The sequence below is a fragment of the Hemitrygon akajei genome, chromosome 1 (genome assembly GCF_048418815.1).
Source record: "Hemitrygon akajei chromosome 1, sHemAka1.3, whole genome shotgun sequence".
NCBI classification, from domain to species: domain Eukaryota; kingdom Metazoa; phylum Chordata; class Chondrichthyes; order Myliobatiformes; family Dasyatidae; genus Hemitrygon; species Hemitrygon akajei.
Window position 1 is genome coordinate 219,264,431 of NC_133124.1, and position 13,625 is coordinate 219,278,055.

The following is a 13,625-nucleotide window of genomic DNA, read 5'->3' on the forward strand; positions in this document are numbered from 1 at the left end:
GAGGGCGGGTAGTGGCAACGGGACAGAATTCCTTGCTGGTGCCAGCCTCTGCTTCTGGGAATTGCCATCACCCTCTGCATTCCACCCAGCCACTCAAACCCACTTCCTCCCATCGGTCCATGGATGGGAGAGGAGAGGGGCGGCGTGGTAGTGTAGTGGTTGGTATAACACCAGCAATCAGGATTCAATTCGCACCCCTGCCTGAGTTTCCTCCAGGTGCTCCAGTTTCCTCCCGCGTTCCAAAGACATACAAGGGTTCAGGTTAGTGAGTTGTGGGCATGCCAGAGGCACGGTAACACCTGCAGGGTGCCCCCAGCACAGTCTTGCATTGTATTGGTCGTTGATGCAAAATGATGCATCTCTCTCTATATTTAAAAGTACATGTGACAAATAAAGCTAATCTTTATTTAGCAAATGAGGAAGAGGGGGTCACCTAGCCCCTCTGGCCATGTGTGTTTAGAGGTAGAGCACCCAGCACCCATGGGCGTTACTGGCACTAGGGTGGCTCACCGCTGCTCCGATCCACTGGGCCTGAACCCCATCACATGTGCCATGTTTACCACTAAGTCGCGGTGGAAGGTTGAGGGGTGCGATGGAGATACAGGGGAGTTAACGCACCATCTTCTGGAGGAACGCAGCAGGTTGGGCAGCATCTGCTGGGGGGAGAGGAACCGCTGTCATTTCAAGTCAAAACCCTGATGCCATCCTGAGGCAGAGGTTCAACCTGAAAAGTTGACAATTCCTCTTCCCCTACAGATGCTGCTTGACCGTGCAGACTGGTTGGCCCATTATAGGAAGGATGTCGAAGCTCCGGGGAGGTGCAGAAGAGGCTTACCAGGATGCTGCCTGGATTAGACGGCATGTGCTGTAACAAGTTGGATAAACTTGGGTTGTTTTCTCTGGAGCTGTGGAGGCTGAGGGGAGATCTGACAGAACGTTTACAAGATTATGAGAGGCATAGATTGAACAGAGAATACCTTGTCTATAGCCAGAAGGCATGAGAGAGGGTAAATTCAAAGGAGATGAGAGGGACAGTTTTTTTCTATATACACAGAGAGGGTGGGTGCCTGAAATATGTTCCTGAGGCAGAAACATTACACTTAAAGAGATGTTTAGATAGGCATGTGATTGTAAGGAAAATGGAAGGATATGGGCATCGTGTGGGCAGAAGGAATTAGTTTAGTTGGCCATTCGATTACTAATTCAAAAGGTTCAGCACAACATCATGGGCCAAAGAGCTGTTCCTGGGCTGTACCGTTCAGTGTTCTATGTTGACCTGCTGAGTTCCTCCAGCAGATTGCGTTTCTCCATTTCTGATATTGACATTAAGATTGTGATGGCTACTTCAAGGGTCCACAGTGAGAGACACCCACTGCCCATGTTACAGCTCCCACACCTCCCCACGATCTCCTGCTGTCAGATTTCCAGGACTGATTTCTGGGATGTGAGGTTTGTGAGTTTTGGTGGGCCTTTTTGTTAATAAGTGAAAGATTTAAGATAAAGATCCTTACCTGGAGTGGACGTTGAGTGGAGGGTCCCGTTGCCATGGTTACTGGACTTGGGCCAGCCTCTGGTGATGCTGCTGAGTGCAAGAACCTAGTCGGATGGTGCTGGTTGGCCGACAAAGCTGACGCTGAGTGCTGATTGGTGAGTGACACTGGAAGTGGCTGCTGATTGGCTGGTAGCATGGTCATTGAGGAATCCGTTTGTGGGCTTGATGAAGTGCCAGAATAGGGATGGCCTTGGGAGACAGTGGAGGATTTGACATGCATCTGGGAGTGTCCGGGTGGTATGGTGGTGGGATAGGACTGGGATGTAGGGAGTGATGTGGCAATGGAATGGGGCTTACCTTCAGAGTTGATGTAGGGCTGGGTTTGGGGAATAGGTGAGGCTTTTGGGTTAGACTGGGCTGTAGGAGTTGGGTTGGGGAGTTGGTGGGACTGGGAGGTTGCTGAGGCATTGGTGTATGTCTGGGTTGGTGAGGTTAGTGCAATGTTGGCATAGTGCAGATTTATGTGGGCTGGCAAGTTATGGTAGGACTGAACTGTGGTGACTGGTGGAGCATTGGCATAGGATTGGGCTGTGCAGGTTGGTGGGGCATTGATGTAGGGCTGAGCTGTCGGGGTTGGGGCATTGATGTAAGGTTGGACTTTGGTGGCTGGCAGAGGGCTGTCGTAGAACTGGTTTAGGCTTGTGTGGGGCTGGAGCTTGGTACTAGATCTTGGTGAGTTGTCAGGGTAGGACTGGGTGGTGCTAGAACTTGCCAAGGTGCTGGGGTAGGACTGGGTGGTGGTGGATCTTGGTAAGGTATTGGGGTAGGACTGGGTGTTGGTGGATCTTGCTAGGGTGTTGGGGTATGATTGAGTGGTGGTGGATCTTGGTAAGGTATTGGGGTAAGACTGGGTGGTGGTGGATTTTAGTGAGGTGTTGGGGTAGGACTGGGTGTTGGTGGATCTCGGAAAGGTGTTGGGGTAGGATTGGATGGTGGTGGTTGGAGAGGTGGAGAAGGGCTGAGATGGGAGCTTTACTGAGGTGCTGGAGAGGAGCTTGTTGGGATTTGGTGAAGGGTTGGGGAAATTGGGATTCGGGGATGTTGGGCCAATAGAAAATTCACTGGAGACTTTGATCTTTGGCAGCTTCACCACTTGCACATAGTTTGATGGAAAGATGCCTTGTCGATTGGTTCCAGTTATTCTCCCCTCCAGCCAGTTATCATCAACTTGTCTGATGAGTGAAATTGTTTCGCCCTGAGGAGGAAACAAAGGGTTTTCAGTAGATGGACATCTCATCAGGTAACATCTCTTCCCATTGGTCAGACCACATATGGAGCATTGTGAGCAATTTTGGGTCCCATATCTAAAAGATGTGCTGGCATCGGAGAAGGTTGAGAGGAAGTTCACAAAAACGATACCAGGAATCAAAGGGTTAATGTACGAAGAGCATTTGATGACTTGGGCCCATCCTCGCTGGAGTTTAGAAGAATGATGGGGGGAGAAATCGCACTAATCCTAACCGTACATCTTTGGAATGTGGGAAGGAACTGGGAGACCATACCAATTCCCTTCAGGCAGCGGTTAGAACCCCTGCGCCCTAACTGGTGAAGTGGTGGTTGTCCATCATATGACAGGAAACCCGTGTGAGAAAGTTTTCGAAGTGCCACTCTCTCAGCCCCAGAAGTCCGAGTGCAGCGGTACAACTGGGGTTTCCTTGGCTGCAGTGGATGACCATGGCCTCATCTGTGCCTTGACACGCCCTTCGCTCTCCAGAGTGTTGCAGCACCGCCATCTTGGCCGTTCGATCTCATCCGCCCAGTCCGCTGGAGCTGACTTTACATGCTGGGGCGGGCACGTAGGATAGCGGTTAGCACGGGGAATCGGAGTTCCAAGTTCAATTCCGGTGTCCTCTCTAAGGAGTCTCTGTGGATCCTCCAGTTTCTTCCCACAGACATTGTAAATTATCCTGCGATGAGGTTAGAGTTTAATCGGAGTAGTTGGGGGTTGCTGCTGTGGTGTGGCTGAAAAGTTCGGAAGGGCGTATACTGTGCGGCATCTCTAACTAAGTAAATAATGCCCCTGTTTCACCGGGGTATGTGGCCCGCTGGCTCCGCATTGCAATAGTGTTTACGCTAACTACGTTACCATGCTGTTTACTGGTCAACGTGGATGTGGAGTGTTGAAGGTCTCTTCGAATTGCAGGGTTCCCGGCCTGGGTCCACGGACCCCTTCAGCGGTGTTCTGATTCAACCTCACCCTGACTATCCAGTGGCAAACACGAGGAAATCTGCAGCTGCTGGAAATCCCAGCAACACACACACAATGCTGGAGGATCTCAGCAGGCCAGGCAACATCTATGAAAAAAAGAGTACAGTTGATGTTTCGGGCCAAGAAGTTGACCTTTTTTTTCTGTAGATGCTGCCCGGCCTGCTGAGTTGCTCCAGCATCTTGTGTGTGTGACCCCAGAGTACGGTGGGTCCCGTTAGCACCCACCTCCCCTGACCAATTCCACAAATGGTTACTTCAGTCATCTGTGCAAAGGGTTCCCAACCTCTTTTTATGCCGTGGACCTCTACCATTAACCAAGGGGTCTGTGCAGCCCAGGTTGGGACCCCTCCCTTAGACAGTCAGCCTGAACTATTCAAGGCCTCAACACCATGTCCTTGGACGCTGGGTTCCTGGACACCATCAGACAGACAGTTTGGTTCCACACTAGGGGGAGCTCAGCACACAAGGATCCAGTGATCTAGTTTGTGTGACTAACTGCTATAATAACTGGTTTATTATTGTCATCCTGGGATACTAGGTGCGTGGCGTGGAGATGCGTCTCTACCAAAGGAGGTGTGAGGCACTCCTTCCCTCCGTTAGCCTGCAGGTCACCCTTGGAGGTGCAACACCTTCTTAGCCCCCCATCAGGGTGATGTGAAGCCATGGGAGCAGGTGGTGGATGGTCGTATGAGCAGCCGGTGCAGATCACAAGTCCTGGTTATGTGACCACTGACGCCAGGCAGACAATCTCTGAAGAGTATTGATAATGGCTGGATTCACCCGTCTTGTAAAGACACTGCCCAGAAGAAGGCAATGACAAACCACTTCTGCAGAAAAATTTGCCAAGAACAGTCATGGTCATGAATAGACCGCGATTGCCCACGTTGTACGACAGGGCACTTAATGCACAAACTGGGATACAGTGAGAAACTCCTCTTGCAAGCTGTTCATACAGATCAGGTCATTACACAGTGCATTGAGGTAGAACAAGGTAAAACAATAACAGAACGCAGAATAATGTGTAACAGCTACAGCGAAATTGTTTACCCAAATTGCACCAAGGTGAAGATCATAACAAGGTAATTGTGAGGTCAAATTCCAACTGATCATACCAGGGAACTATTTACTAGTCTTATAACAGAGGGATAAATGCTATGCCTTTGGTAGGTGCTTTCATGCTTTAGAATATTCTGCCTGATGGGAGAAGGGAGACTGTCTGGGGTCTTTGGTGTTGGGGGCTGCTTTACCGAGGCAGTGAGGAGTGGTAGACAGAGTCCATGGAGGGGAGGCTGGTTTCTATGATGTGCTGAGCTGTGTCCACAACTCTGCAGGTTCTTGCAGAGCAATCGCTTTACACAACTGCGGGGCAACCGGATGGGATGTGTTCTATGCTGCATCAATAAAAATTGGTGAGAGTTTGATGAGCAGTGGCTCCCAACCTGGTGCCCACAGGCCCTTTGCTTGATGGTGTCGGTCCATGGCATGAACCCCTGGTTGATGGGGACACAGCAAATACCCTTAGCATTTCTTCAGCAATAAGGCAGTAACAGTTACCATGCAGTGTAATGCGATCACGAGCAGCTAGACAAACTAGATTGGTCTTCCCTGGAGCTTCTGAGGAGGAGGAACAGCCTGACTGAAACAAGTAAGGTCTGGAGATGCTGGTGGGAGAGTCCTGTTTGAGGGAACAGAGATAAAGGATACAGGGCAATTTTGTTTTAAAAATTTAAAAACGAGGATGACAAAGATTTCTGAGAGAGGGTAGTGAATCTGTACCCCAAGGGATGGTGGAGACTGGATAACTGGGGTATTTAATTGTTGAAAGGGTGTGTGGGGAACTGGAGCCTGGGGCAGCACAGGTTTGAGGGGCTGAGTGGCTGGCTCTCATTGTTATATTTCTGAGTTTGCAGCCCATTAACAAACCTGCAACGAACTTCGTAGCCTCTGCTCCCACCAATACAATGTGTTGTCCGGGTCAGTTAATCTCTTCGTGGAACTGAATCTCACACAGGCCGGGGTAGGCCGCAGGAATGTCACACTGCAGCAAGAGAGCAGAGAGAGAGAGAAGCGAGGTGGGGAGAGAAAGAAACCGAGACAGAAAGATACAGGAGAAGTGAGAGGGCAGACAGCAGGCCAGGCAGACAGAGATACAGAGAAAGACACAGGGGAAGTGAGAGGGCAGACAGCAGGCCAGGCAGACAGAGATACGGAGATACAGAGAAAGACACAGGGGAAGTGAGAGGGCAGACAGCAGGCCAGGGAGACAGAGATACGGAGAAAGACACAGGGGAAGTGAGAGGGCAGACAGCAGGCCAGGCAGACAGAGATACGGAGAAAGACACAGGGGAAGTGAGAGGGCAGACAGCAGGCCAGGGAGACAGAGATACAGAGAAAGACACAGGGGAAGTGAGAGGGCAGACAGCAGGCCAGGCAGACAGAGATACAGAGAAAGACACAGGGGAAGTGAGAGGGCAGACAGCAGGCCAGGGAGACAGAGATACAGAGAAAGACACAGGGGAAGTGAGAGGGCAGACAGCAGGCCAGGGAGACAGAGATACAGAGAAAGACACAGGGGAAGTGAGAGGGCAGACAGCAGGCCAGGGAGACAGAGATACAGAGAAAGACACAGGGGAAGTGAGAGGGCAGACAGCAGGCCAGGCAGACAGAGATACAGAGAAAGACACAGGGGAAGTGAGAGGGCAGACAGCAGGCCAGGCAGACAGAGATACAGAGAGCAAAATGCAGTTGGAATCAAACCAGAAATCTTCAAAGCTTTGGCCCAAGTTCCTTGTTTTTGTTCTTTATATTTCTACTGGGCATGCTCTGTTAGCAATGGAATGTGTGGGCTGCCCCCAGCATGTCCTCAGACTGTGCTGACAAAAATGACACATTTCACTGTAGGTCTCAAATAAAGCTCATCTTTAAAGATCTTTCATCTTTATTCTGTGATGTGGGCATGAGAAACAGACTCAGATGTGGGCATGTGGCCAGAAACACGGGCATGGATGTATGTACACACATGGGGATGTGGGCGGAATACTCCTGGGGAAGCACGGCCATGGATGTATGTACACACATGGGGATGTGGGCGGAATACTCCTGGGGAAACACGGCCATGGATGTGTTAGGGTTAATGTTAGGGTTAATTCGAGACTGCCACTACAGGTCAGGAGTGGCTCACGTGATATTAGGAGACAGGAGTACAAGGGAGGGAGGAAGCGAAACTGGGGATTCCGCTACACCGAAACTACTAGTGTCACGCGATTCAGTAAACAAAAGAAACAGGTAACTCGTGAGTGAATGGCATCGGGCCAATAAGATGGACACAAGTGCCCGATATTACCTAATATGTACAACAAAGTTCGGCCTTACCAAATATGTGTAGCGAGGGGTTGGAATGGGGAAAAGGGGTATAAATAAGAGTAGAATGTAAGGGGAAGGCAGAACGCGCCTTCTCCAGCGACTCCGTGTACTCGCTGTGCCAGTTACGATTCTGCAATAAAGCCACGTTTCACTATAATCAGGTGTTGGTTGTCACTCTTCCAAAACGAACACAGGGCAGAATTTGAGCCCAACAGATGTATGTACACACATGGGGATGTGGGCGGAATATTCCTGGGGAAACACGGCCATGGATGTATGTATACACATGGGGATGTGGGCGGAATATTCCTGGGGAAACACGGCCATGGATGTATGTATACACATGGGGATGTGGGCGGAATATTCCTGGGGAAACACGGCCATGGATGTATGTACACACATGGGGATGTGGGCGGAATACTCCTGGGGAAACACGGCCATGGATGTATGTACACACATGGGGATGTGGGCGGAATACTCCTGGGGAAACACGGCCATGGATGTATGTACACACATGGGGATGTGGGCGGAATACTCCTGGGGAAACACGGCCATGGATGTATGTATACACATGGGGATGTGGGTGGAATATTCCTGGGGAAACACGGCCATGGATGTATGTATACACATGGGGATGTGGGCGGAATATTCCTGGGGAAGCACGGCCATGGATGTGGGCGGAATATTCCTGGGGAAACACAGCCATGGATGTATGTATACACATGGGGATGTGGGCGGAATATTCCTGGGGAAACACGGCCATGGATGTATGTACACACATGGGGATGTGGGCGGAATATTCCTGGGGAAACACGGGCATGGATGTATGTATACACATGGGGATGTGGGCGGAATACTCCTGGGGAAGCACGGCCATGGATGTATGTATACACATGGGGATGTGGGCGGAATATTCCTGGGGAAACACAGCCATGGATGTATGTACACACATGGGGATGTGGGCGGAATACTCCTGGGGAAACACGGCCATGGATGTATGTACACACATGGGGATGTGGGCGGAATACTCCTGGGGAAACACGGCCATGGATGTATGTATACACATGGGGATGTGGGCAGAATATTCCTGGGGAAACACGGCCATGGATGTATGTACACACATGGGGATGTGGGCGGAATACTCCTGGGGAAACACGGCCATGGATGTATGTACACACATGGGGATGTGGGCGGAATATTCCTGGGGAAACACGGGCATGGATGTATGTATACACATGGGGATGTGGGCGGAATACTCCTGGGGAAGCACGGCCATGGATGTATGTATACACATGGGGATGTGGGCGGAATATTCCTGGGGAAACACGGCCATGGATGTATGTACACACATGGGGATGTGTGCGGAATACTCCTGGGGAAACACGGCCATGGATGTATGTACACACATGGGGATGTGGGCGGAATACTCCTGGGGAAACACGGCCATGGATGTATGTACACACATGGGGATGTGGGCGGAATATTCCTGGGGAAACACGGCCATGGATGTATGTACACACATGGGGATGTGGGCGGAATATTCCTGGGGAAACACGGCCATGGATGTATGTACACACATGGGGATGTGGGTGGAATATTCCTGGGGAAGCACGGCCATGGATGTATGTACACACATGGGGATGTGGGCGGAATATTCCTGGGGAAGCACGGCCATGGATGTATGTACACACATGGGGATGTGGGCGGAATATTCCTGGGGAAACACGGCCATGGATGTATGTACACACATGGGGATGTGGGCGGAATATTCCTGGGGAAACACGGGCATGGATGTATGTACACACATGGGGATGTGGGCGGAATACTCCTGGGGAAGCACGGCCATGGATGTATGTACACACATGGGGATGTGGGCGGAATACTCCTGGGGAAGCACGGCCATGGATGTATGTATACACATGGGGATGTGGGCGGAATATTCCTGGGGAAACACGGCCATGGATGTATGTACACACATGGGGATGTGGGCGGAATACTCCTGGGGAAACACGGCCATGGATGTATGTACACACATGGGGATGTGGGCGGAATACTCCTGGGGAAACACGGCCATGGATGTATGTATACACATGGGGATGTGGGCGGAATATTCCTGGGGAAACACGGCCATGGATGTATGTACACACATGGGGATGTGGGCGGAATACTCCTGGGGAAACACGGCCATGGATGTATGTATACACATGGGGATGTGGGCGGAATACTCCTGGGGAAACACGGCCATGGATGTATGTACACACATGGGGATGTGGGCGGAATACTCCTGGGGAAGCACGGCCATGGATGTATGTACACACATGGGGATGTGGGCGGAATACTCCTGGGGAAGCACGGCCATGGATGTATGTATACACATGGGGATGTGGGCGGAATACTCCTGGGGAAGCACGGCCATGGATGTATGTATACACATGGGGATGTGGGCGGAATATTCCTGGGGAAACACGGCCATGGATGTATGTATACACATGGGGATGTGGGCGGAATACTCCTGGGGAAGCACGGCCATGGATGTATGTACACACATGGGGATGTGGGCGGAATACTCCTGGGGAAACACGGCCATGGATGTGTTAGGGTTAATGTTAGGGTTAATTCGAGACTGCCACTACAGGTCAGGAGTGGCTCACGTGATATTAGGAGACAGGAGTACAAGGGAGGGAGGAAGCGAAACTGAGGATTCCGCTACACCGAAACTGCTAGTGTCACGCGATTCAGTAAACAAAAGAAACAGGTAACTCGTGAGTGAATGGCATCGGGCCAATAAGATGGACACAAGTGCCCGATATTACCTAATATGTACAACAAAGTTCGGCCTTACCAAATATGTGTAGCGAGGGGTTGGAATGGGGAAAAGGGGTATAAATAAGAGTAGAATGTAAGGGGAAGGCAGAACGCGCCTTCTCCAGCGACTCCGTGTACTCGCTGTGCCAGTTACGATTCTGCAATAAAGCCACGTTTCACTAAAATCAGGTGTTGGTTGTCACTCTTCCAAAACGAACACAGGGCAGAATTTGAGCCCAACAGATGTATGTATACACATGGGGATGTGGGCGGAATACTCCTGGGGAAACACGGCCATGGATGTATGTTCACACATGGGGATGTGGGCGGAATACTCCTGGGGAAACACGGCCATGGATGTATGTACACACATGGGGATGTGGGCGGAATACTCCTGGGGAAACACGGCCATGGATGTATGTATACACATGGGGATGTGGGTGGAATATTCCTGGGGAAACACGGCCATGGATGTATGTATACACATGGGGATGTGGGCGGAATATTTCTGGGGAAACACGGCCATGGATGTATGTACACACATGTGGATGTGGGCGGAATATTCCTGGGGAAACACGGCCATGGATGTATGTACACACATGGGGATGTGGGCGGAATATTCCTGGGGAAGCACGGCCATGGATGTGGGCGGAATATTCCTGGGGAAACACGGCCATGGATGTATGTACACACATGGGGATGTGGGCGGAATATTCCTGGGGAAACACGGGCATGGATGTATGTATACACATGGGGATGTGGGCGGAATACTCCTGGGGAAGCACGGCCATGGATGTATGTATACACATGGGGATGTGGGCGGAATATTCCTGGGGAAACACAGCCATGGATGTATGTACACACATGGGGATGTGGGCGGAATACTCCTGGGGAAACACGGCCATGGATGTATGTACACACATGGGGATGTGGGCGGAATACTCCTGGGGAAACACGGCCATGGATGTATGTATACACATGGGGATGTGGGCAGAATATTCCTGGGGAAACACAGCCATGGATGTATGTACACACATGGGGATGTGGGCGGAATACTCCTGGGGAAACACGGCCATGGATGTATGTACACACATGGGGATGTGGGCGGAATATTCCTGGGGAAACACGGGCATGGATGTATGTATACACATGGGGATGTGGGCGGAATACTCCTGGGGAAGCACGGCCATGGATGTATGTATACACATGGGGATGTGGGCGGAATATTCCTGGGGAAACACGGCCATGGATGTATGTACACACATGGGGATGTGGGCGGAATACTCCTGGGGAAACACGGCCATGGATGTATGTACACACATGATGATGTGGGCGGAATACTCCTGGGGAAACACGGCCATGGATGTATGTACACACATGATGATGTGGGCGGAATACTCCTGGGGAAACACGGCCATGGATGTATGTACACACATGGGGATGTGGGCGGAATATTCCTGGGGAAACACGGCCATGGATGTATGTACACACATGGGGATGTGGGCGGAATATTCCTGGGGAAACACGGCCATGGATGTATGTACACACATGGGGATGTGGGCGGAATATTCCTGGGGAAGCACGGCCATGGATGTATGTACACACATGGGGATGTGGGCGGAATATTCCTGGGGAAGCACGGCCATGGATGTATGTACACACATGGGGATGTGGGCGGAATATTCCTGGGGAAACACGGCCATGGATGTATGTACACACGTGGGGATGTGGGCGGAATACTCCTGGGGAAACACGGCCATGGATGTATGTACACACGTGGGGATGTGGGCGGAATACTCCTGGGGAAACACGGCCATGGATGTATGTACACACGTGGGGATGTGGGCGGAATACTCCTGGGGAAACACGGCCATGGATGTATGTACACACATGGGGATGTGGGCGGAATACTCCTGGGGAAACACGGCCATGGATGTAAGTACACACATGGGGATGTGGGCGGAATACTCCTGGGGAAACACGGCCATGGATGTATGTACACACATGGGGATGTGGGCGGAATATTCCTGGGGAAGCACGGCCATGGATGTATGTACACACATGGGGATGTGGGCGGAATATTCCTGGGGAAGCACGGCCATGGATGTATGTACACACATGGGGATGTGGGCGGAATATTCCTGGGGAAGCACGGCCATGGATGTATGTACACACATGGGGATGTGGGCGGAATATTCCTGGGGAAGCACGGCCATGGATGTATGTATACACATGGGGATGTGGGCGGAATATTCCTGGGGAAACACGGCCATGGATGTATGTACACACATGGGGATGTGGGCGGAATACTCCTGGGGAAACACGGCCATGGATGTATGTACACACATGGGGATGTGGGCGGAATATTCCTGGGGAAACACGGCCATGGATGTATGTACACACATGGGGATGTGGGCGGAATACTCCTGGGGAAACACGGCCATGGATGTATGTATACACATGGGGATGTGGGCAGAATATTCCTGGGGAAGCACGGGCATGGATATATGTACATACATGAACACACACACACGTGAATGTGAACAGAACATGCCTGGGGAAACACTGCCGTATTTAAATGTGTGTATAGACACACACCACTAAACAAGGATAAACACACCTGGTCACACGTATTCACACAAACATAAAGACAAATAAAGACCCACTCATAAGTATGCAGATACAGTACACATATGGATTTGCTCACATACTTTTACTTTTTAAATTGTGTCATAATAAATGCAGCTTATTATTTGCTAGTTGATTTGTGGTAATATTACTTTATGTGTTATGTATGAGTTATATGTACACTTTGGTCTGGAGGAACGTTCTTTCATTTGGCGGTAAACGTGTGTATGGCTGAATGACCAACACAAGAATGTGGACATGTGTATACAGATACATGTGTACACCCACGTACAGCTCAAGCACATCAGTGTAGCCACTCATACACAACACAAGTGCACAAACAGTACAAGTACCCACCTTTCGGAAGGACAACTCTATATTTGAGTCGCCTTTGAAGTTGAAGATGGCCAGAGCTTCCCCATACTCCACCAGATGGGTGGGAGGGCTTTTAATTGGAGTCGGTCTCTCGTTATCCGGAATAATCTGAAATGGGGAAAACATGGGGACAGAGTTTGTGAGCAACACATACAAAATGCTGGAGGAACTCAGCAGGTCAGGCAGCGTCCATGGAGAGGAAGGCACAGACGATGTTTCAGGCTGAGATCTTTCATGGGGATTGGAGAGGAAGCTGTAGGGATCCAGAATAAGAAGGTGTAGGGGGTGAGGAAGGGTTTGTGAGAACAAAGAGGGTTTCAGAAATAGTGGGGGCCCCAATAGTAGTAGCAGTAATAAAATACAGTCCAATACGTTGTACTAGGAGTGAATACTATCCAGTCCATCGGGGTAAATCCCACCCCCCCCCCCACGATCGAGTACATCTACACAGTGTGTTGTACCAGGAGTAAAAACGGCCCAGTCCATCGGGGTCTGAGGCCACAAACCAGGCACGCCCAGGATCCTCTTCAGTTTGCGTATAAGGAGAAGGTGGGAGTGGAGGATGCTATCACGTATTTGCTGCACAAATCACTCTCTCACCTAGAGGGGGTCAGTTGTGCTGTGAGGATTACATTCCTTGACTTCTCTAGTGCCTTTAACACCATCCAGCCCAAGATCTTAAGGCACAAACTA

General features: G+C 50.7%; 1 protein-coding gene across 3 annotated transcripts in view; it reads right to left on the reverse strand.

Moving 5' to 3' along the window:
- Window positions 1-13,625, reverse strand: part of sorbs3 (sorbin and SH3 domain containing 3) — a 108,455-nt gene that overhangs the window by 3,997 nt on the left and 90,833 nt on the right. For all 3 annotated transcript variants that reach the window (XM_073061683.1, XM_073061691.1, XM_073061698.1), the window contains 2 exons: window positions 12,915-13,040; window positions 1,512-2,747 (listed from right to left, as the gene is read on the reverse strand). In XM_073061683.1, the coding sequence (XP_072917784.1) occupies window positions 1,512-2,747; window positions 12,915-13,040 (1,362 nt within the window). The remainder of the gene's footprint in view (window positions 1-1,511; window positions 2,748-12,914; window positions 13,041-13,625) is intronic.